General features: G+C 49.7%; 1 protein-coding gene across 4 annotated transcripts in view; it reads left to right on the top strand.

Annotated features, from left to right (window-relative positions):
* The window catches only part of ECE1 (endothelin converting enzyme 1), a 137742-nt gene that overhangs the window by 88288 nt on the left and 26142 nt on the right, over nucleotides 1-23312 (top strand). For all 4 annotated transcript variants that reach the window (XM_049878177.1, XM_049878175.1, XM_049878178.1 and 1 more), the window contains 5 exons: nucleotides 209-421; nucleotides 13126-13247; nucleotides 14398-14544; nucleotides 15803-15868; nucleotides 16938-17129. In XM_049878177.1, the coding sequence (XP_049734134.1) occupies nucleotides 209-421; nucleotides 13126-13247; nucleotides 14398-14544; nucleotides 15803-15868; nucleotides 16938-17129 (740 nt within the window). The remainder of the gene's footprint in view (nucleotides 1-208; nucleotides 422-13125; nucleotides 13248-14397; nucleotides 14545-15802; nucleotides 15869-16937; nucleotides 17130-23312) is intronic.

Raw genomic sequence — 23312 nt, 5'->3', positions numbered from 1 at the left:
AATCAGAAATAAAACAAGTGTCTGATTTTATAAGCCAGGAGATCGTAAATCTGTTGAAATCATTTTTCTGTAAGGGCCTAGAGATCATCCAGTTGCAAATCTTTGGTCAGGGCCGGATGGGACGTGTCATCCCTGGGCCCAGGCCAATTGCACTATGCTCCCCCAGACTCCTCCCTGCCCGCCCTTCACTGGCCTCTTGTCCTGACAGGAGCCCCCTCAGTATGCCTAAGTGAGGCCTGCGTCTCGGTGACCAGCTCCATCTTGAGCTCCATGGACCCCACGGTGAACCCCTGCCAAGACTTTTTCACCTATGCCTGTGGTGGCTGGATCAAAGCCAATCCCGTGCCAGATGGCCACTCGCGCTGGGGGACCTTCAGCAACCTCTGGGAACACAACCAAGCCATCATCAAGCACCTTCTTGGTAAGCACTCAGCAGGGGGAAGGGTGAATGGGCCTCAGAGGGGACCGTCAGCCGGGCCCACCCAGCCAAAATTAGTGAAAGAAGGAGTTTGGCAGAATGGGAAGGCCATAGGCTTTGGAGTAGGTGGAAAATGGGAAGGCCATAGGCTTTGGAGTAGGTGGAACCGGGTCAAAATGTCTGCCTCGTCACTTACTGTGTGATCCTGGGTAAGCTGTTATCTCCAAGCTTCGGTTTCTTCACCTGTAATACCCAAACTGCAGAGTTTTGTGAGGTATCTAAAAAACAAAACAAAACCCACTGCCGTCGAGTTGAATTCTGATTCATAGTGACCCTATAGGACAGAGCAGAACTGCCATATAGGGTTTGCAAGTCTGTAATCTTTATGGAAGAAACCTTTCTCCCACAGAGCAGTTCATGGGTTCGAACTACGTACCTTTCAATTAGCAGCCAAGTGCTTAACCACTGTGCCACCGGGGCTCCCTTGAGAAGTACAGAGTGCATATATAAAGCATTAACATGGTCTGTGGTGCATAGTAGGTGCACAGAACTGGTAGCTGTGGTTGTTACTTTTGTGGCTTCAGCCTGGAGCTCAATGTTTTAATTTTTGTACGAGATTTTTATTGAGATATAATTCATGTATCCTAAAATTCACCTTTATAAAGTATACTATTTAGTGGTTTTTAGTATATTCACAGAATTGTGCAACCATCGCCACTGTTTAATTCCAGAACAGTTTCATTATTCCCAAAAGAAACCCTGTGCCCATTGGCAGTCACTCTCATTCCTCCTTCTCCCAGCCCCAGAGACCGCTAATCCACCTTCCGTCTCTACAGATTTGCCTATTCGGGACATTTGATATAAAAGGAATTGTACAGCACATGGGCTGTTGTGACTGGCTTATTTCATTCAGTAAGGTGTTTTCAAGTTCATCACGTTGTAGCATGTATCACTACTTTATTCCTTTTTATTGCTGAATTCCCTTATATGGATATAAAACATGTTACTTATCCATTCATTGGTTGATGGACATTTGGGGTTGTTCCCACCTTTTGGCTGTTACGAAGAATGCTGCTACAAGCGTTTGTGTACAAATTTTTGTGTGGACATATGTTTTCAATTCTCTTGGGTATCCGCCTAGGAGTGGAATTGCTGGGTCATTTGCTAACTCTATGTTTAATATTTGGAGGACCTGCCAAACTCTTTTCCAAAGCAGCGGCACCATTTTACATTCTGACCAGCAATATGTAAAGGTTCAGTTATTCCACAACACTTGTTATTATCTGACTTTTTGATGATAGTCATTTGGGTGGGTGTGAAGTGATATCTCATTGAGTTTTTGTTTTGCTTCGTTTCATTTTTCTTTTTAGAAGACAAATTCACATTTATTGAACAATTGCTATATGCCAGGTATAAAACCAAAAACCAAACCTGTGGCAGTTGAGTCGATTCTGACTCATAGCAACCCTATAGCACACAGTAGAACTGCCCCATAGGGTTTCTAAGGAGCACCTGGTGGATTCGAACTGCTGACTTTTTGGTTAACAGCCGTAGCTCTTAACCACTGCACCACCAGGGTTTCCATGCCAAGTATAGCACGGAGTTTTCTCAACAATGACAGGTAGTAAAGCTTTAACCTGAAAATTGGCTGTCTTTGGATTTGATTCATAAAGCTATAGTGATGTAGCTACTCCTAGTCTGCAGCTTAGTTTTTTGTTCTTTTTTTTAAATTTTTGGTGAAAATATATACAACAAAACATACACCCATTCAACAATTTTTACCCGTACAGTTCACTGACAGTGGTTACATACTTCCTGTTGTGTCACTGTTCTCCCTCTCTCTGCCCGTATTGTTTCACCTCCATTAACTTAAACTCTCTGCCCCTTAAAGTTCTCGTCTGTGTTTTAGAGTTACTGTTGACCATTTAACCTTATATAGATAATTCTTTTAAAAAGCACAATTCTCAAGGCAAATCTTCTTTATTAAATGAGTTAAATTGTTGTTTAGTTTAAAGATGACTTCATGAGTGCAGCTTAGTTTTGCCTAGTATTGGCTGTGGTTTTTAGAAAGTTGTAAGCAAAAAGAATCGAGGCTGAGCATTCTTGATCCAATTTTAAGGTTTCGATCCAACAAAAGTTGTAACAGTTCCTTGGAGAGCTGGTTCCTAAGGCAGAAATCTTTGGCCTCCTGGTGATAAGGCTTGTATGATAAGCCATCTAACCAAAGTGTTTCTCTTTGCATCTTGTTAGGCCTCCGGCACTTCTAGTTGATATCGGCGTTGGCGGTTTTATCCCTAATCAGAATCCCAGGTCTCCTTGTTTGCAGCTCTGCCCCTGGTTAATGTTTGCTGCATTACCAGCTGCCCAGTTGGGTCCTCTCTGGCATGTCATCACAATGCCTCACGCTGTAACATGCAGAGGTCCTCACTTGAGCTCCTTGGTACTGAGACCTTCATCAGCTCCCTTGCCTGCTGGCCCCTGCCCCATCCTGGGACCCTAAAAGCTGGGAGAGGCCAGATCATGAAAAGCCAGTCAATTAATCTACCCATAGCATAACATAGATTTGACAACTACTTATTGCACTGAGTTTTTTTAAAGCCCTCGAGATACTCAAAAGTGGATAAAAAATAGGAGACCCCTAAAAGGGGATATGTTTTCTCAAAGGACAGAAACCTTCCTATGAGACAGGAAAAGATGAGAATTTGACAAGTGTGAATGTAAGGCAATTGTGTCTTTTAGATCAAAGTGGCAAAAAGCAAGCCTGGTTAAGGAGACTTTTCCTTTCTTTCCCACCCCAGCCCCAGGGGCTGTGGCTGCTGCTGGGTGACAGCCACCCGGGCAGGAGCCCTTAGCAGCAGCCGAAGCAGCAATAGTCTCCTGCTCGTCCCCTGGAGGATCAAAGCAGGGTGGTATATGGGGGTGAGTTGAAGGAACTCTATGTCAGAAACAGGACAGCCCAGCTTGAGCTCTCTTCCTGCCTGCTTTGGGCTACCGAAGGTATCTTTGAAAGAGATCACAGCCTTCATTTTAGAACTAGAAACTTAAAAAGCAAGTATGTCTGTCATAACCCAGTGCCGTCAAGTCAATTCTGACTCATAGTGACCCTATAGGACAGAGTAGAACTACCCCATAGAGTTTCCAAGGAGCGCCTGGCGGATTCGAACTGCCGACCCTTTGGTTAGCAGCCGTAGCACTTAACCACTACACCATCAGGGTTTCCTGTTTGTCTGTCGTAGTGAGACCAAAACTCAGAGATGGCCCTTCCGCAGTGCCCAGAGACCCAGCTGAGGGCTTGGTGGGGACCATCAACAGAAGCAGGGGAACAGTTCAGGTAGCATAACAAGATGGGCTAGAACCCCTGCTCCAGAGTCACAAGGACCTGAATCAAATCCTGGCTCAGCCACTTACTGGCTGTGTGATCTTGGATCAGTTACATAACCTCTCTGGGCTTTTTTCCTCATCAGTAAAATGGGAACCATACCACCTCCTTAGGGTTATGAGAATTAAATGGGCAAGTACATTTAAAATGCTTTGCATAGGCCTGGCATGTCATGGTGGCTGCTGTTTATGTTGATGTTACTGTTATTCACCTCTGAGCTTTGCGTGGCATTTTACAGTTTACAGAACTCTTTTGTAGATGTCATCCCACATGATCCTGTAGGGTGGAAGCTGGGAAAGTGTTGTTCATGCCATTTGATAGATGGAGAAACTGAGGTCCAGAGAAGTTAGATGTCCTGCCCAAGACAAGCTAGTAGGAGGCAGAGCTGAGACTTGCCTGCCTGGCTTATGGGCCTGATCCTTTCCCCTATTCCATACCACCTCCTTCAGCTACAGGACTGATAGGACTGTATTCTCACGAGAGCACAGAGCACTAAAGGCCTAGCAGAAAGAGGACCCAGGTTTAAATCCTGGTTAAGCCACTTACTGGCTGCATGATCTTCGGTCAACTACATCACCTCTCTGGGCTTGTTTTCTCATCAATAAAATAAGATCCATGCTTCCTCCTTAGGGCTGTGAGAATTAAATGGGCAAGTATATTAAAGTGCTCTGCATAGGCCTGGCATGTTATGGTGGCTGCTGCTTATGTTGATGTTTGTTGAGTGCCTGCTGTGTGCCCACTGTACCAGGCTCTTTGTATCCATTGCCTCCTTCATCTTCACCACAACCCTGGGACTTAGGAATCGTTGCCCCATTTTATAGATGAAGAAACTGAGGCTCAGAAAAGTTAAGTAACTTTGCTGAGGACACATTGCCAGTTCAGAATGGAGAGGCGCTCAAGCTCTGAAGGGAAGTCACCACCAAGAGAGAACAGGACAAGAAAGGCAGCTGAGCCCTCTAGTTTCTCAGTTAGGCCCAGAACTGACCCTTGTGTATTGGGAGCTGCCCGTATATCTGCCCATGGGTTCTGATCCTGCTGGTTCTGGGGCTGGTTCTTATCAGGAGGACCTTGGGCTTGTCTGGGCTGAGTCCACACCCCCTAGCCCCCTCCCCAGGTGGCAGGGCTCATGAGGAGTGGATACTAGTCTCCTGGGCCATGTTGTGAATGGCGATCTGCACTGAGCTGGGCACAGAACAGCCAGAACCATGCATTCAAGCCCCTGACTCCAGGACCAGGGTCTGGTGGTATCCAGAGGCCAGATTATAGCATTTTGAAGTCTAGAGGCTGTAACTGCTAGTTCTGCTGCTTATCAGGCGTGCAGCCTTGGGCAAGTGACCTGGCTTCTCTCCAGTAGTGTCCTTATCTGTAAAATGGGATAGTGCATAATGCAGGAAGTTACTGTCAGTACTGAATCACGTGGGGTGGGTGGAAGTGCATAGTACAGAGACTGGCACACAGGGAGTGCAGAAAGTCAGCGCCCCCTGGGTGATGGTATATAAGCTTCAGCCTGGACTTCTCCAACAGGGTTCTGACTGCAGAGAGGCACCTGCCTGTAATGTGGGAACTCAGGGCATCAGAAGAATGTTCTAAGGATTCATCGAGGGGTCAATGAAAAGAGCATATATTGCTTTTTGTGAATATTTTATTTCTTATAGAAACACTGATATGGGCCCAGTTACCAGGGAAGAGGGTACAAGGCATTTCTATGACATGCTGGGTTGTTTACTTACATTATTTCATTCAATTCTCATGGTAAACCCATGGAATAGGTTGCATATGCCCATTTTACAGATGAGACTCACAAATATAAAGCTACTTGCCTGAGATCACTAAGCTAGGAAGTGGTGGAGCTAGGATTCAAACCCACGGCTGCCTCTTTTCACCTGACTCTGCTAAGTCAGGTTCACCAAGTAGAGACCACAATCAACACTGCTTAGGAGGAGACTGGCTGAGAAGCATAGGTCACCAACCTCCTTTCCCCAGTGGCCACTTGGCTGAGCTGCCCAGGCCCAGTGACTACAATAGCTGGAGTCACCCCAGGAGTTTCCCCAGAAGGCACGCTTCGGGGTCCCCTAGCCCCAAGCTCACTCCTGGGCACTAACCTGGAAATGGCCCCTCCTGTGTACCTGGAAACCCGTAAGGGTCAGGGGACAGGTGAATGGGTGACAAATCCAGCACATTCTTAGGCTTAAGGCCAGACTGGTTTCAGCTTCCCTGAGAAAAAGGGGGGAGCTGCAGGCCTCAGAAGGGAGCTACAGCTGATGGGGACAGCCAAGGGGGCGCATGGGCTGCTCTAAGCTAGCCTGGGGTGGGCTTCTCAAGGTGGAGGAAGGAGAGAGGACACTCCATATGCTGGTTAGGCTGTCGGCTGGCCAGGCAGCCACTTGCTGGGTGACCTTGGACAAGCCTGTCCTTTCTCTGGGCATGAATCTTTGTCCCTCTAGCCCCCTCAGAGGAAATCTAGGCAGATCTGGAGCAGGTGGGCTGAACTAGACCAGGTGCCACTGTGGCATATCCTTGCAGCCAGCTGGCCAGAGGGAGATGACCTCAGCTACGTGAGACACAGCCACCTCGCACTCAGACTTTGCCGCTCCCCCAAGTAGCCAGCTTTGGCTGTTCTTGTGGGAGACAAGAGTGTGGCCTCCCTGCATCAGGGGAAGGGGCCCTGGAACTGCAGCCAGACCACGGCCCTGTACACTTGACCTTGCCTTAGGCTTTCCAGCCTCTGTGCTTTTAGAGTGCCTACCCCACCCTCCTGAGGCATTGGTGGTTCAGTGGCAGAATTCTCGCCTTCCAGGCAGGAGACCTGCATTTGATTCCCAGCCAGTGCACCTCACGCCCATCCACCACCCATTTGTCGGTGGAAGCCTGTGTGTTGCTATGATGTTGAACAGGTTTAAACAGAGCATCCAGACTGAGACAGACTAGGAAGAAAGGCCTGGCAATCTACTTCCAAAAATGAGCCAGTGAAAACCCTATGGGTCACAATGGTCCAATCCACAGCCAATCATGGGGATGACACAGGACTGGGCAGCATTCTGTTCTGCTGTGCATGAGGTCACCATGAGTTAGGGGCCGCTCGAAGGCAACTAACAACTCTACCCTCTTCCAGTCCTTCAAGGCTTAGCTCAAAACCCACTTCCACTATTAGTGCCTTCCCTGACTCCCAAAGGGCCTTTCAGGGCTTGAGCCTCAATTACATTTTGTGTGCCTATCAAATTTACTTTACTATATTTTACACTGTAAGATTAGTGCAGGCTTCTTGTAACAATCCAAGCAACACAGATTCTATAAAGAAAAAAGGTAATGTTCTCCATTCTTTCTACCCCCAAACCAATCTCCTGGGAACAAGACAAAATCATTCAAAAGCGTTAAATCTGTCTGTGTCAATGATGTGGTAATTAATAGTGTCGCCTTGGGGCATCTCTTGTATTTTTGTTTTGATCTGTTTTTCAGCCTTTTCTATCTAATTGTGTTAGTTTCCTCCCCCAGCGCGTTTCAGGAACCCTCTGTGGGCAGGATCTGCATCTTAAATGCTTTCTATCCAGTCTAGGGTATGCCAGCCATGGGCTCTCCTTCCTTGTGTGTGGAGTGATTTGATTAACTCAAGGAGGGAGTGGTGTCCAGGGCTTCTTAGGGAGCAGCTGGACTGTTTCCACTCCAGTTGTGGCTTTCTGAGCCAACCTGGCAGAAGGAGCTTGGGCTCCAGTCCTGGCCTCTGCCGCTTACTCTTGTGGCCTTGGATGCGTTGCCCAACTTCTTGTATATAAATTGGGTGTGCTAATCATAACGCCCACTTGTTGAAATTATTATGACAAGATACAGACACACAGCCATACCCACACACAGAGGAAGCAGTCCATTCTCTCTGGAAGGCATAAGCATGCCCGCCTGAGTCCAGAGTCCAGCCAATGCTGTTTCTTAGCTCTGCCTTCCTAGGCAGCTGCCTTCACCCCCTGGGCCTTGTTTTCCATCTCTGTGAAATGAGATGATAGTATCCTCCTCAGGGGTATCAGTGTGATGAGTAGCGGTACCTTTGTGAAGATCTCAGCACGGAGCCTGGCCTGCAGTAGCCACTAGTAAATGGCAGTGGTGTTATCATTATTTTTGTTCTTCTGAAGGAAAAGGCGCCTCCCTTATCGGCTCCCCCTTTCCCCCTCACAGAATGGGGCTCCAGAGACCTGTGATGGTCTGAACTGAGTCTGTGTTTTATCTAAAACAAACACTGGCCCTGCCCTGATGTGGAGTTCAGAGCTTCATGATGCTCCTGTCCAGCTGATCCTGTTGCAGCAAGGGAGGCCACAGAAATCCCAGTCACCCCTATCCCTGCAGCTGCCCTCAGTCACGGCTCTGCCTGCTGGGATGTTTGTTTCCTCCCTGAGGAGTGATGTGGGAGAGGGTTGTCCCCTGAAGACTTCCAGAGGAAGAAGCAGGCCGATTAAATAGTGTGTTGTCTTTTCTTCTCTCTGGGGCATTAGTGAAGCTGAGGAGGTTTCTGGAACTTGGGGCCACTGGAAGTAAGTACCTAGGCAGTTGAGAGCCTTGTGGTCTGGCGTTGAGCTACCAAACTATTTCCATGTCACTGGTGCCCTGGAGATGCCCATCTCCAAAATGTGTGCGCTGGCTCAGTCCTAGAAGCCACCCTGTTGGCTGTTGGTTTCCTCCTTGCCTTCTCCCTTGGAACCTTGTTGTTGGGTGCCATTAAATTTATTTCTGGCTCATAATGACCCTGTGTGATAGAGTACAACTGCCCCATAGGATTTCTTGGCTGTAATCTTTACAGGAATCTTTTTCACCCATGGAGGTGGAGCCGCTGGGTGGGATCGAACAGCCAACCTTATGGTTAGCTGCCAAGTTCTTAACCATTGCACCACCAAGTAGAGGTGTCTTAAAGAAGCCTTTCCTAACAACAACAACAAAAAACTGCTTTTGACTTATTTTACTTTGAAATCAAGTCTCATCCCTCAGGCCAAAGTGGCACCTTCCTCTGTGTGGCTCCTAGAACACTCCTTCATTTATTCATCATTCATTTATTCACTCAACATTTCAATATCGTGCACTGTGTACCAGACAGACTGTGTGCCACCTGGTTCGAGAATCGTGTAAGAAATAACACAATCTTTCCTTATGCAGCTTATAGTCCAGCACCGGAGACAGACAACAAGCAAGTAAATGAGTAAATAATATAGTAGTAGACAGTAAGAGAAATCCCTGAATGGTGCAAACAATTAATGCCCGGCTGCTAACCAAAAGATTGGGGGCACCCAGAGGTACCTTGGAAGAAAGGTCTGATGGTCTACTTCCAAAAAATCAGCCACTGAAAACCCTGTGGAGCACAGTGGTACTGACACACCTGAGGATGCTTTGGGTCGTAATCAACTCCATGGCAACTGGTTTCTTAGAGAGTGTCTTAGTCACCCAGTGCTGCTGCAACAGAAATACCAGAAGTGGGTGGCAATTTTAAGGAGCCCTGATGGTGCAACGGTTAAGCGCTCAGCTGCCAACTGAAAGGTTGGTAGTTTGAACCCACCTAGTAGCTCCATGGGAGTAATAGCTGGTGATCTGCTTCCGTAAAGATTACAGCCTAGAAAGCGCTATGGGGTACTTCTACTCTGTCACATGGGGTTGCTATGAGTCAAAAATTGACTAGATGGCACCTAATAACAACAAGGCAATTTTAAGGAATTCATAGGCTCCAGTGCCTGTATGAACTGAAAACAGTTCAAGACAACAACTCTATAAAGTCCCAGGCCTGGGAGTCTAAAAGACATCTCACACTTCGAACGTCAGACTGAGCTGCTCCCCTGACTTCCCTAACCTGGCCCCACCCCCAGCCTTCCACTCTCATTCATGGCAACCCCTTACTCAGGCCAAGGAAACTTGGCATCATTCTCAACACCTCTCTCTCCCACTCATGCTCTAATCACTTCTCACCTCCTCTGCTGTCATCCTGGCCCAAGCCCCATTTCAGTCCCCTGGCCTACTGCAGTAGCTTCCCACCTGGCCATCTTGTATCTACTCTTGTCCTCCTGAGCCTGCAGCGTAGCAGGTGCCCCATGGTGGACGGAGGTGAGAGCATGCTATGGGTTGTTCCTGAGGGGTCTATGAACAGTGGACGAGGGTAGGACATTGGGAGAGGTGCTTGAACCTCTACCAGGGCTCCTGTGCAGCCAGCATCAGCAGTGGGAATACAGGTGAGATACATGAGGGGGTATGTGAACACTAACTCCTGGTAAGAACAGACATCCTGTCCACGCCTGACCCTTCTTGCCCCACTGGCCTCGTTTCCTTCCCTGTGCAAGTCACTGGTAGGCACACAGCCTCATTACCCTTTCACCTACCAGATGCAGTGTCCTTCTTCATACAGAATGGACACCAGGCTCTGTTCTTTCAGCAAATGTTGCTGAGGGCCTAGTGTGTGAGATAGAGGGATGACTAAGGCGTGGGATGGGGGTGAGGCAGCACAGCCCCCACTTCCTGTTCACGTTGAACTCGGTTCCAGCCCAGAGCTCAGACATGGCTTCTCTGGGCAGTTTTCCCTGCCCCCCGCCCCATGCCCCCAACATCGATGAAGCTCCTGTCATCCCTCTCAGGGCTTCTTGGACCTTCTCTTTATTGCCCCAGCCCAGCGTGTAATTAGATACCCCTGTGATGTCTTCCTGCTGGCTGTCTCCCCGCTAGGCTGGAAGCCTCCTGAGGGTAGGGCCTGTGTGTGTCTTGCCCACTGCGTCCTCCACATCCAGCCCAGCAGCCACCACAGAGTTGTCGTTGTGTGCCAGGGCGTGAATTCTAACTCATAGCATCCCCCTGTGACAGAGTAGAACTTCCCCATAGGGTTTTCTTGTCTGTAACCTTTACGGGAACAGATTGCCACGTCTTTCAAATCAAAAAAAAAAAAATTTTTTTTTTTTTTTCAAAGCAGCAGAATACAGTTCTGCCTTGTTGGGTTTGAACTGCCAAAGTTAGCAGCCAAATGCTTAACCATTGTACCACCAGGGCTCCTTCACCACAGAGTAGGGACTTTATAAATATTTGTTGGCAAACAAGTAGAGCTGACACCTAGGTTGTGAGAGCTCGGAGGAAGGAAGTTTGCACTTTGGAGGCAGCCTGTCTGAGGAAGAGAGAAGGAGGCTGTGCTGAAGGACAAGTTCTCTCTCCCTTTTGGTGATGGAACAGGTGTCAGGGAAAGAGGGCATGGCCGTGCCTCAGAAGGTGCTGTAGCTGGCTCAGCCAAGCTCTTCCTTCAGAGGCCTTTTTTTGGATCTCTTATCTCACTGGCCTTGGGGCACTGGAGGAGGGAATGTCAGGCATCTCAAGGCCTAGAGCACAGAGTGGCCTCCCCCAGCACTGGTGCTAGCGTTTCAGGGTCACGGCCAGAGCCAGATGTGAATGGAGAGATGCTGCTTCCAGGCCTAAGGAACACTGATTCTCGTGCTTTCCCTCCCAAGAAAGGCATTGCCATAGAAACAAAGCCTGTGTGCCCAGTTTACAAGAAAACCAGCTGCCCTGGGATTGTCCATTCTCCCATCCTGAGCAGGGAACTCCCACTTTTCTTTCTCTGAAGCTCCAGTTCACAAGGAGCAGGGAGAAGCTCCAGCTCCCTCCACTTCCGCCCTACCTCCTGTCCTCCCTGTGGGGGGGCCATGGAGTCACACAAGGGCTTCCAAGGCTCGGTCAGCACTGTGCTTGCACGGTGCCTGGTCCAGAGTGAGCATCTGGTATCAGCTTAGTGAGCGGATGAATACAGTTCTACCCAAAAAGTCTTCATGAGAGAGGTAGGATTTGGGTTTTTTTTTTTTTTTTTGAAGGTAGCAAAGGAAAGGGTTTCAGACTTGGGAGACATGAAGGTGAGGTGAGGTGAGGAAGAGTGGCCAAGACAGCGAGGAGTTCCCCGGGGAGGGAGCAAGCAGAACAGACGGAACTGAGGGACTCAGAGAACGTGGTATGGTCTGGAGCAGGGCTTGGAAACAAAGGCCCAGGCGCAGGAGCCCAGCACGTAGTAGGTCTTTTATGGGCCTGTGTCCCTGGATCGCACAAACAGTTAATGCACTAGGCTGCTAACTGAAAGGTTGGAGGTTCGAATTCACCCAGACGCACCTCAGAAGAAAGACCTGGCCATCTACTTCCAAAAAATCGGCCATCAAAAACCTAATGGAGCACAGTTCTACCATGACATACATGGGGTCACCATGAGTTGGAGTCAACTTGATGGCAACTGGTGTGGTTTTTTTTTTCCACGGGCCTGAACAGGAGGACATGGTCGCCTTCACTGGGTGCAGATCGGGGGCTCCCCGTGCTGTGAGCATACAGGAGCACTGTCTCTAGCAGGTGGCATCTGGACCAGGGAGAAGGCGAACAGAGTCTGCTGGGGTCTAAGTGTAAGGTCTGAGAATCCACACTGAGGATTGGGACGCTGTTTGCCGGGCAGGAAAGGGACTGGAGAACGGGCCTCGGAGTCACGAAAATCTGATGAACGTGCCCAGCCCCTCTGAGGAGGATACAGCAAGTAAATTCATAACGGATGAGGCCTTTAAAGCTTCCATCCGACTCCAGTCTTCGTGACAGAGGGAAGGTAATCTGGGTCGTGAAAACCAAGAGAGGTCTCTATTCCATGCACCAGGCGGGGTGTTTGTGTCAAGTGTTGTCCATCGGGGGGAGCAGACAGTCCTACTGCTGGGTGGGCCCATGCTGCCAACTGAGGGACACACCTGTGAACCTGACCGATGGTTAGAAAAGTAGTAGACTCTTCTTATTTGCAGTCAGCTAAGATTAGGGAGAGGGCAGTGGTGGTTCAGTGGTAGAATTCTTGTCTTCCATACAGGAGACACAGGTTCGATTCCCAGCCAATAGACCTAATGCTTAGCCATCACATGTCTGTCAGTGGAGGCTTGTGCATTACTGTGATGCTAAACAGGTTTCAGCAGAACTTCCAGACTGAGATGGACAAGGAAGAAAGGCCTGGTGATCTGCTTTTGAAAATCAGTCAAGGAAAACTGTATGATCATAACAGTCTGATCCACAACTGATCATGAGATTGGCACAGGACCCAGCAGTGTTTTGTTTCATTGTACGTGGAGTCACCATGAGTTGGAGGCCAACTTAAGGGCAGCTAGCAACAAAACAGCAATAAAATTAGGAAGTACCTCCAGTTTGCCAAGCTCTGCCCAGGGGCATTCAGTTACACACCGTGACCGAGTTCTTGACAGGCAGGAGCCGTACTCTGTTTTACAGCCGAATACAATGAGGCTCTGAGAAGAAGACCTCACCCAAGGCCATCCTGCGGGCAAATGAGGAAGACTGGCAAACTTGCTGTTTCTTCTTGTTCCAGAGAACTCCACAGCCAGCGTGAGTGAGGCAGAGAGGAAGGCCCAAGTATACTACCGTGCGTGTATGAACGAAACCAGGATCGAGGAGCTCAAGGCCAAGCCCCTGATGGAACTGATTGAAAAGGTGAGTCCCCAGTCTCCTCTTGCCCAGCCACTTGCCGGCCCTTCTTACTTCCGCCCCAGCTGTCAGGTACTACCGGGGCCCAGCCAACTCACACCCAGCTGGACTGTAGCTGGGGGGCCTATCTGCTGATGTGTTGGGGTTGTGTGTGTGTGTTTGTGTATTTCTGTGTAGGTGAGAATGTCTGTATGTGTATTTGGGTGGGGATGTGTGTCAGCGTCTGTTGCGGCTGTCTGTCCTATGTATGTGTCTCTCTGTGCATCTGTGTGTGGGACAGGGGCCATATTTACAAAGGAAATGTTCCTTTGAGCTGCTGCTTCCCTTTCCTCTAGGGTGCGTTTATGTGTGTTGGAGGGATGTGTGTGGGTGTTCCAGAAAGACAGGCAGAGTCTTGGACCAGGCAGAGAGCCCTCCCTGGAGGAGTGACCCACTGACCTGGAGGCCTCTCCTTCCTCCTGAGCAGGGGAAGAAGTCTTTCTCCTGGGCACCTCCCAGCTAGCTGTGAGCAGATTCCAAGGGGGTGCTGCAGGAGGCTGCCAGGCGTCCTGGCACAGGCAGGAATCCAGCTGCCCAGTGCTGTCTCGAGGGCCTGCTTCCTAGCTCAACTCAAAGCACGTATTGTACAGGGGTTGGTAGCTGCAGGCCCTGGGGCTGTACCCATCCCTCTTTTCTGGCACAGGCTCCCACGTGCCAGTATGCCAGTGAGAGACTGGTGGCATGACGGAGGGCTGAGGGGAACTAGAGCACACTAAAGCTGGTCAACCTTTTTGAAAATATGGAGTCTTTTTTTTTTCTATAGGCAGAATTTTGTATCTATGTTTTAATAGGTACTATTGCAGTTCAGTATTCAAAACGTGAACAGTTTACAGGGGAAGTCTCCTTTCCATCCATGTCCCCAGCCCCGCACCCATGGGGAGCAGCCACCACATAGATTCATGGTTCACTTGTCTAGGGTAAGTCTTTGCTCCCCACCCAGGGATCCCTGGCTCTCTGGTTAGAAACCCGTAATGAAGATTATCCCTCTTGTTACTCCTGAGGCTCCTGAAACCCTGAGAGGTCAGATGGCAAGTCAGCTCCAGAGCCAGAATTCGCACTTGAGTCTCTGAGGCCTCCCCCACCTCATTGCCTCCCCATTCCCTCCCCTTCCCCACAGCTTGGGGGCTGGAACATCACAGGTCCCTGGGACAAGGACAACTTCCAGGACACTCTGCAGGTGGTCACTGCCCACTACCGCACCTCTCCCTTCTTCTCTGTCTATGTCAGTGCTGACTCCAAGAACTCCAACAGCAACGTGATCCAGGTGAGCTGGCCTGGGAACGGAGGGTATGACCCCATGGCCCATCTGGAGTTTAGCAAGCACTAGGGCTGGAGAAACCCTGGTGGTATAGTGGTTAAGTGCTACGGCTGCTAACCAAAAGGTCAGCAGTTCAAATCTACCAGATGCTCCTTAGAAACTCTATGAGGCAGTTCTTTCTACTCTGTCCTATGGGGTTGCTATGAGTCAAAATTGACTTGATGGCAATGGGCTTGGTTTTGAGTTTGGGGAAGGCTTGTTCTGGGTGGCAGGCTTCTGGGTTTCTGAGCCTGGGCTGTTTCTGAAAGCTCCCAGCCATGAGATTTTTATAACTAAGAAGTTATGAAAGGAAGCCACAGGTGTCTTCAGGGTTCTGATGGATCACTGTGGATCCCAGGAATGATGCCAGCTCCTGGACATGGTTAGAGACACCTCATGATCCCCTCACCTCAGCCCTCTGGCCTTTGTTGCTATGCTTGGCATGGTTTTGAGTCCATCTCTTCCTACCAAGCCTGCCCCAGAGGACCAGCACTCCCAGGGGAGCCCAGCACTGGTCTGCCCCACCCCAAATGCAGAAGTGAGAAACTCAGGCTGGGGGTCATGAATGCTGAGCTCTCAGCCCATCTGTGCCACTCATTCACTGTGTGGCCTTGGCAAATGCCTCAACCTCTCTGAGCTGCACTTTCCATGTCGTCAAAAGAGCTGTAATAACACCTACCCCAGGGGCCCCCTAGCGCTCAAATACACGCTACTGGGAATTGACTCACTTACCACCTGGTACAAGCCTTTTACCAGCAGTATCTCCTTGGCTCCTCATTCCAGCTCTGAGGGTTAGGTATTATTCCCCTATTCTCCAGATAAGGAACCCAAGGATCAGAAAGGCTAAGTAACTTGACCGAGATTACAGAGCTTGAGTGGCTCTTAACCAGTGCACCATCTTTGGGAGGTGTTTGGTGAGATGGAGGTGCTGTGCCAAGGCTAGAAGGCATTTAAGGAGGAGGGTGGCTCTGTCCAGTGGTTCAGAAGGGCCCAGGATCCCTGCAGCTGACCAAATGTATGGGCAGGAATACAGCTCCAAGTATGCCTGTCCCATCCCCAGGAGGCCCGCCCCACACGTGACCCCAGCTACCAGCTTGCGCTCTTGCTGGATTCCAGGCCGGTTCTCTGACACTGCACGCCTGCCATTACCCGGTGTGGGTGGAGGCTTTGCAGAATGTGTGCGTGTGCTCCCGGGATTCCCTCTCATTCCAGCCTTTCTCTCCAGGTGGACCAGTCAGGCCTGGGCTTACCCTCAAGAGACTATTACCTGAACAAAACCGAAAACGAGAAGGTGGGTGTGCCTCCTCAGAGAGCAGCTCCCGAGCCCAGCCCACCCCCCTCAGTGCCCACCCCCACGATACCTTCCGAGGTCTTTGAAGGAGGAGCACAGAGGTGTCCCCTGATGGGCAACAGGCAGTACCTGGGAGGGTAGGGATCCTCCCAGGCTGGCTGTGTCACATTCAGGCAGCATGGGCACAAAAGGCCAGGGACAGATAACATTTTTCCCCAATATAAAGAGGCTGCAAAAACAGCCACCACCATGCGTGGGTGCTAGACCTTTTATATATGTCACCTCTAACCCTCCCAGTTACCCTGCAGAAGTTTCACTTCTCTGAGCTTCATTAGCCTTTTCTGTCAAATGGTTATGATTTTGACCTTGTCTTTTACAGAGGAAGGAATAAGGCTCAGAGACACCAAGGTCACATAGCCAGAAAGTGGTGGGGCTGAGATTCTCTTCCACACCCACTCCCTCCAAAGCCCACACCTTTCCCTCCCCCAGTCTGCATCTCATGATGCCCCCGGGGGACCTTGCCTAAGGTTGATCATCCATCCATTCATTTATTCGACCCACTAGTGTTGAGCAAGCCTACTAAGTGCTGACATAGTGATGAACAAGGTCCACATGGTCCCTGCCCCACGGAGCAGAAAGTCTAGTAGGCGAGACAGACATTAGCTAACTAACCACGCAGTTAAAGGTGTGATTACAAATTGTGCTAAGTGAAAGGTGAGCTGAGAGAGTTTAACACAGGGCTGAATTCAGATCTGGGGCACAGTGGCAGAGGACAGTTCAGAAAAGGCTTGTTGTGTTCCAGGAACTGAGAGATGGCCCGCCCTGTTGCTGGCTTTCCTGGGATCTGTGACAGGGAGGCCATGTGAGCTGGCACCACAGAGACCAACCTGCGTGGGACCTGGGGGCTGCGAGAAGGAAGGCCTTTAGGTTTATCCCGTGGGTTAGGGAGTCAGTGAGAAGGTGAAGTGCCAAAAGCATTTTTTCCCAAGCAGGTTTCCTGGGCTCCCTCCCTGTGCTGGGCAGCAGCAGGTGGCAGCTACTGATGGTTTGGGGGTGCTGGGTCCCACAGGTGCTGACCGGATACCTGAACTACATGGTCCAGCTGGGGAAGCTGCTGGGCGGGGGGGATGAGGACAGAATCCGGCCGCAGATGCAGCAGATCCTGGCCTTTGAGACAGCACTGGCCAACATCACCATCCCCCAGGAGAAGCGCCGGGACGAGGAACTCATCTACCACAAAGTAACGGCCGCCCAGCTACAGGTACCTTGAGCACGGCTGCCACAGAGGCTGGGACTGCCGCTGGGCTTCAGGACATAGGGCGCTGGGCTGGGGGCTGTCACACCCAGTTGTTCATCAAGTCAGGTCCTTGCGTGGTACAGTTTGTTCTTGGCTACTGGTTGGCGGTTCAAATTTACCCAGTGGTACACCACGGAAGAAAGGCCTGGAAATCCCCTTCTGAAAGATTATAGCCATTGAAAAGCCATGGAGTGCAGTTCTACTCTGACATACTTGGGGTCGCCATGAGTCAGAATTGACTTGATGGCAATGGGTTTTGGTTTATCAAATCCTTGAAACAACTCTGGGAAGTAGGGATGGTTGCTATCCCCGATTCACAGATAGAAAAACTAAGGTAAAGTTATCTAAGTTATCTGCCAAAGGTTACACAGCTAGTAAGTGACCCTGGAGCTAGTCTCTTCCCCTAGGCCAGCCTGCTTTCCCGTCACATGGCATTTCCCCGGGCAGACTCTGTGACCATTTCCCATCTCTCAAGCACCAAGCTCATCAAGCCTGGTGTACAGTAAACCAAAACCAAACCAAACCAAACCGATTGCCATCAACTCAATTCTGACTCATAGCGACCCTATAGGACAGAGTAGAACCTCTCCACAGGGTTTCCAAGGAGTGCCTGGTGGAGTCGAACTGCCAACCTTTTGGTTAACAGCCATAGCACTTAACCATTATGCCACCAGCGTGTACAGTGTTTAATAAATGTGAGGTGCGGATTCTGTCATCTCTCTTTTCCAGGCTAGGAGGTTAAGTGAAGTGCTCAAGGCCTCAAGGCTCCTAAGTTGGGAATTGAACTCAGACTTGGTTCTCTGAAATGCTGCTCTTAACCACCTCCCCTGGAATTGTCCTGGAGGTATAATGGGGAGTCTGTGTCAGGCTCTCTCTGGGCTCACTGAGCATCTGCCAAAGGCTGCCCCCTGGTGGCTGCTGGGGGCTTGAGGTCCGTGAGTTGATTGCCTTCCAGTTCCTTCTTTCCAGTTCTTCAGATGTTGGCATCCAGCCTTGTCCTGGGCTGGTCCCAGGATCACAGGGGAATCAGCAGGCATGCCTCTACTCTCTGGCTTTGGGGTCTTCCTGCCATCACCCAAGATGCAAGCTAAGCCTTGCTCCTTCCCCTGAGGCAGCTGTCTAGGTCACTTGTGTGCTGGGCCTCTACCACCAATGTCTTCTCTCTTCTTTCCGACCAGCTGAATTCTGCCCATGTGTTAGAGTTTGGCTTATGTGCTGCCCCTTTCAGGAAGAACTAGACCCCTACTCTTTTTTCTTCCTCTATTCCTCCATCAGATGACTGTGTAGGGGCCCTGTTGGGAGATACAAGCGCAAGACTCAGCTTCTGTGTTTCCAGGCTGTTGGGAGACAGCATCTAGGAAACAGCAGTCTCACTGCTTAGGTGTGTTGAGAAAAAGAAGCAGGGCATGGGGAGCTGGGGGTCAGGAGAAGTTAGGGAAGGAGAGTCCAATGGTGGGTGGGCATCCCAGGCAGAGGAAGAGCCTGGGGATAAGGGCAAGAGAACCGGGCTTCCTGCTGGTTGCCAGCTGCCCTTTGGGTCCCCAGGGAAGTTGGCATCAGGGTGAGTGGTGCTGAGTGGGTTGCTATGGAGATCAGCAGCCTGTGTTGGCACCATCTGCACTGTTTTTCTGCTCTGAGGCCAGAGGGTCGAGGGAGATACTGTTTGTGCAGCAGTAATTTGGTTCACTTCAGCTACCCAGTTCTCAGCCCAAGAGGGGCCCCAGCAGCCCCTCAACAGCCCCAGCAGTGACCATGATGCTGTCTGTCTGTCCCAAGAGTGGCGAACAAGACACTGTAGCCCTGAGCATATGGATCCCAGAGAGCCTACTGGATTGTACCCCCAGGCATCTCATCACCTTTGCTTTGGCTGTGTTCTTCAAAGAAAGAAGGAAAGAACTTCCCTGCTTCCCAGCTGCACAACTCCCAGGGTAGGGAGGACTTTGGTAGAGGCAGCAGCCTGGGGTGATGGGAGCACTGGGCTTGGAGTCAGAAGACAACTCTGCTGCTAGCCGCATGGCCTTGGGCAAAACACATTACCCACCTCTTGGAGCCTTGGAGAAACCCTGGTGGTGTATTGGTTAAGAGCTATGGGTGCTACCCACAAGGTCAGCAGTTCGAATCCACAAGGTGCTCCTCAAAAACCCTATGGGGCAGTTCTACTCTGTCCTATAGGGTCACTATAAGTCGGAATCCACTCGACAGTAACAGGTTTGGTTTTTCTTGGTCTGAGCCTTGGTTTCCTTCCTTGTAAAATGGGGCTTTACTCATCCAGGCACTTAAACACCTGCCGTGTGCCAGGACACAGATAAATGAGATGCAGCCCTTGCCTCAAAAGGATTAGTGATTCTTAACGTTTGTTAAATCCGAGTCCTTTGAGAACAGGTAGAAATCCATGGAATGTCTCTCATAAGAAATAGGCATATGTACTTTGGACATGTTATCAGGAGGGACCAGTCTCTGGAGAAGGACATCATGCTTGGTAACGCAGAAGGTCAGCGAAAAAGAGGAAGACCCTCAAAAAGATGAATTGACACAGTGGCTGCAACAATGGGCTCACACATAGCAATAATTGTGAGGATGACGCAGGACCAGGCAGTGTCTCATTCTGTTGTACATAGGGTCACTATGAGTCAGAACCAACTCGATGGCATCTAACACAACAACAGCAACAAACATATAAAACAACATGTCTAACATTTAAAGAAGTCCATGGACCCTGGAGGAGCCCTGGTGGTGCAGTGGTTAAGTGCTCGACTGCTAACCAAAAGGCTAGAGGTTCAAACCCACCAGCCACTCCACAGAAAGATGTGGCAGTCTGTCTCCGTAAAGATTTACAGCCTTGGAAACCCTATGGGGCAGCTCTACTCTGCCCTAGAGGGTTGCTATGAGTCGGAATGAACTCAGCCACAATGGGCATGAACCCCTGGAAGCCTGGTGTCCTGGGTAAGACTCTCTTTGCCTGGCCTGCCCATGGCATTGCAAGGGGATGAAACGAGGCAAAGGAGATTTCATCTTGTAAACTGACATGCAACATACAAACCTAACATATTAGTGTAGCCATTGTGGCTATTCCTTGGTTATTGGTGATGCCAGTCCAGCTCCCCAGCACTAAACCAATTTGATTCATCCCACCATGGAACAGAGAATGCCTTGTTGATCTCTGATACCTAGAAATTTAGTTTTCTTTCCAAAAGGCACTCCAACCTTCAAGATGAGGTTCCAGGCTAACCCTGCCAGAGTACAGAGCAGTTCCAGACTACCCCCCAGCAAAGACTGAATTCAGAGCCATGGACCAGACATCCTTCCATTGCCTCTCTCTAGGGGCCTGAGAACTTTCCATTCTCCTCTGAAAACCTTCCACACCAAAGGCTCTTTGGGAATGAGCCCCATCCTCTGACTTCTTTTCTCCAGCTGAGATGAAACCCAAAGCATTCTCCTTGTCTCTCCCCCTTCGAGTGTGAGCCTTTCCAGCCTACTTCAGTCGCCGGTCTGCAAGCAGCGGGAGCCGGCTCTTCGGACATGGAAAATAGAGCTCATCAGTGTGCCTCTGAGGGTTTGAGTCACAGTGGAACATTTGAGTCAATTAAAACAACAGTCTCTCCAGTGTCCACAGAGAAGGACTTAGGCACAAGTGTTTAGAGTTGGCCAAAGCAGTGAGGATTGAAAACGTGAAAAATCCTAATGTTCAGCATACATCTCCGTATCTCAGAGTGGTGGGAATTTACCAGCACAGAACACCCGCTCTCCCTAAAGGCAAAGGCCAATATTAAGTATATAGGGGTTTATCAGCATCTGTTATCTGAACTTTCATCAAAGAATTCCAGTTGCCTGCAGTGTATGAGGCTCCTGTGAAGAGTGTAATCAATGACATTCTGTAAACATAGCGATTTTCCCAGGGGCCTCGCCAGCGGCTCCAATTGCTCAACCCTATTTGAAGACCTCACAGGTACACGTCTGAGTTTTAGAGCCACAGAAAATGTTAAGGAGTCCCCTAGAGATGGCCTGCCTGAGGGTCTCCTTCCAGGAAGAGAAAGCTGAAAGGACAAGGGAGAAAGGAAACTCAAGTTTACCGCACAGCCATCCCCAAGTGAGGCATAGAGAATAGCCAACTCTGGGCGGGAGGATTGCTGTCCTCACTTTTGAGAGAAGGTAGAAAATGGCTCCAGGTCCCAGAGCTGGTTCAAGGAGAGAACTCTGCTCCAGGTCCTCTTTTCAAGTCCGGGGCGCTTCCTAGCCATCTCGCTGCCGTGTGGACAGGCATGTGCTGGGGCCCACCGGCTTGGAGCTGACTGTGCATCTCTCTTCCCAACTCTGCGTTAGTGACATTTCATGGCTAGTTTGCAATGGGTCGTGTATTCACCTTAGAGAGAGAATGCTGCAAATCCTGTATTCCCCTTGGAGAGCCAGTTGCTAAGCATATACCAGCACACCACACCACTGCCCTCGGCACTGCCCCCTTCAGTCTCACCCTGTCCTTGGAAGTTCTTGTTTCCTTACTGCTAAGCTGCCCAAAAGCCCAGAGAGCCAAGTGAGCCTCCGTTTTAGGCCTGCACAGTCACCGTTTAACTGCATGGTCTCCAGAAAGTCCTCTGAGCTCATTTGCATGTCAGTGGCTATTAAGTTGAGGGGTTTATGGCTGCCTGTCTCACTAAGGGTGATTATTGATTGGGCCGAGGCTACTGATTGAGCTTGCCAGGTGAAGGCCATTTGTAATGCATCTGTCACTTTCTTAATCTGTCTTGCATTTTTCCCATTTTTCAAGGGAACAAGAATAGAGTTTGGAATTGAATAGGACCAAGGCCACTTGCAGGAGACCTTGCACAATAATTGCAACAGCTGACATTGATTGAGTGCTTGCTGAATGACACATAGCATTCCAAGAGATTGGCACGTACAGGCACTTTTACTGTAACACAGTATATGGAGCCCAAAAAACCCTTGCACATGAAAAATAACAGGGCATATGGGGGACATATAGGTCCCTGGATGGCACAAATGGTTAAACACTTGACTACTAGCCAAAAGATTGGCGATTCAAACCCACCCAGAGGTGCCTGGGGAGACAGGCCTGGTGATCAGCTTCTGAAAGGCCATAACCTTGAAAACCCTATAGAGCAGTTCTAATCTGCACATGTGGGGTCGCCATGAGTCGGAATCAACTCACCAGGAACTAATAACATCAACGATAGGGAGAATACGGGTAGAGCAGACCATTCCAAAGCTACGTAGTTTTATAATCACAGTAGCAGAGCTTTGAACAGTTTTGTTTCAGTTCATTCGGTTCGAACCACAGCTGGAAATTTGCCTTTCCACTTGATATACTGAATCAGAATCTACATTTTAACGAGATCCCCAAGTGATTCTTATGTATAATGGATTTCGAGAACCACTGCTCTACTAGTAGGAGCCCTGGTGGCACAGTGGGTAAAGCACTAGGCTGCTAAACGAAAGGTGGGTGTTTCAAAACCAGCAGTGGCTCTGTGGGAGAAAGATGTGGCAGTTTGCTTCGGTAAAGGTTTACAGCCTTGGAAACCCTGTGGGGGTCCGAGTCTGAATGGTTTGGGCTGTACTAATGGGTCTTGGAATTAGCCCCTAACCAGCATCATTAGCATCTCCTGGGAACTTGTTAGAAATGCAGATTCTCAGCAAGGGTTCAGATCAGCCCTGCACAATACCGACAAAACAATTGGAACCTTGGGGAATAGCTCAGAGTAGCTGGAGGCGCCCTTGGGAAATGGATATGCTGGCTCGTGGAGGCTGAGACCCTGCAGCTAGAGGTGGAGCTCGGAGCAGTGGGGCTGCCGTGGAGGTGGGCTGAGGAGGAAGTGCAGCCTGCTCCAAGCTGAGAGTTATGCAAAGCTGGGCGTGTGTCTCTGGGGAGGGCCCCCCAGGCGCAGGTGCTCAGTGTTAGTTTTCTTAAAATAGAGCTGACAGAGTGCTTGTGTGTGCATTAGCTGAAATGAGGGCTCTTCCCTTCAGAGGTTATCGTTCTACTCCTGCTATTCCAGATGCCTCTACCTGGGAAGAACCACCTTCTTGAATTTACCAATCACAAATGAGCTAGTTGATATTACAGAATGATGTTGAGCAGAGCAGACAGTATTAACCGGCTTAATACTGGCTTCTGTGATGATGAATAATTTCTTT

The sequence above is a fragment of the Elephas maximus genome, chromosome 3 (genome assembly GCF_024166365.1).
Source record: "Elephas maximus indicus isolate mEleMax1 chromosome 3, mEleMax1 primary haplotype, whole genome shotgun sequence".
Lineage (NCBI taxonomy): Eukaryota > Metazoa > Chordata > Mammalia > Proboscidea > Elephantidae > Elephas > Elephas maximus.
This window is presented reverse-complemented; position numbering and strand designations above follow the sequence as displayed.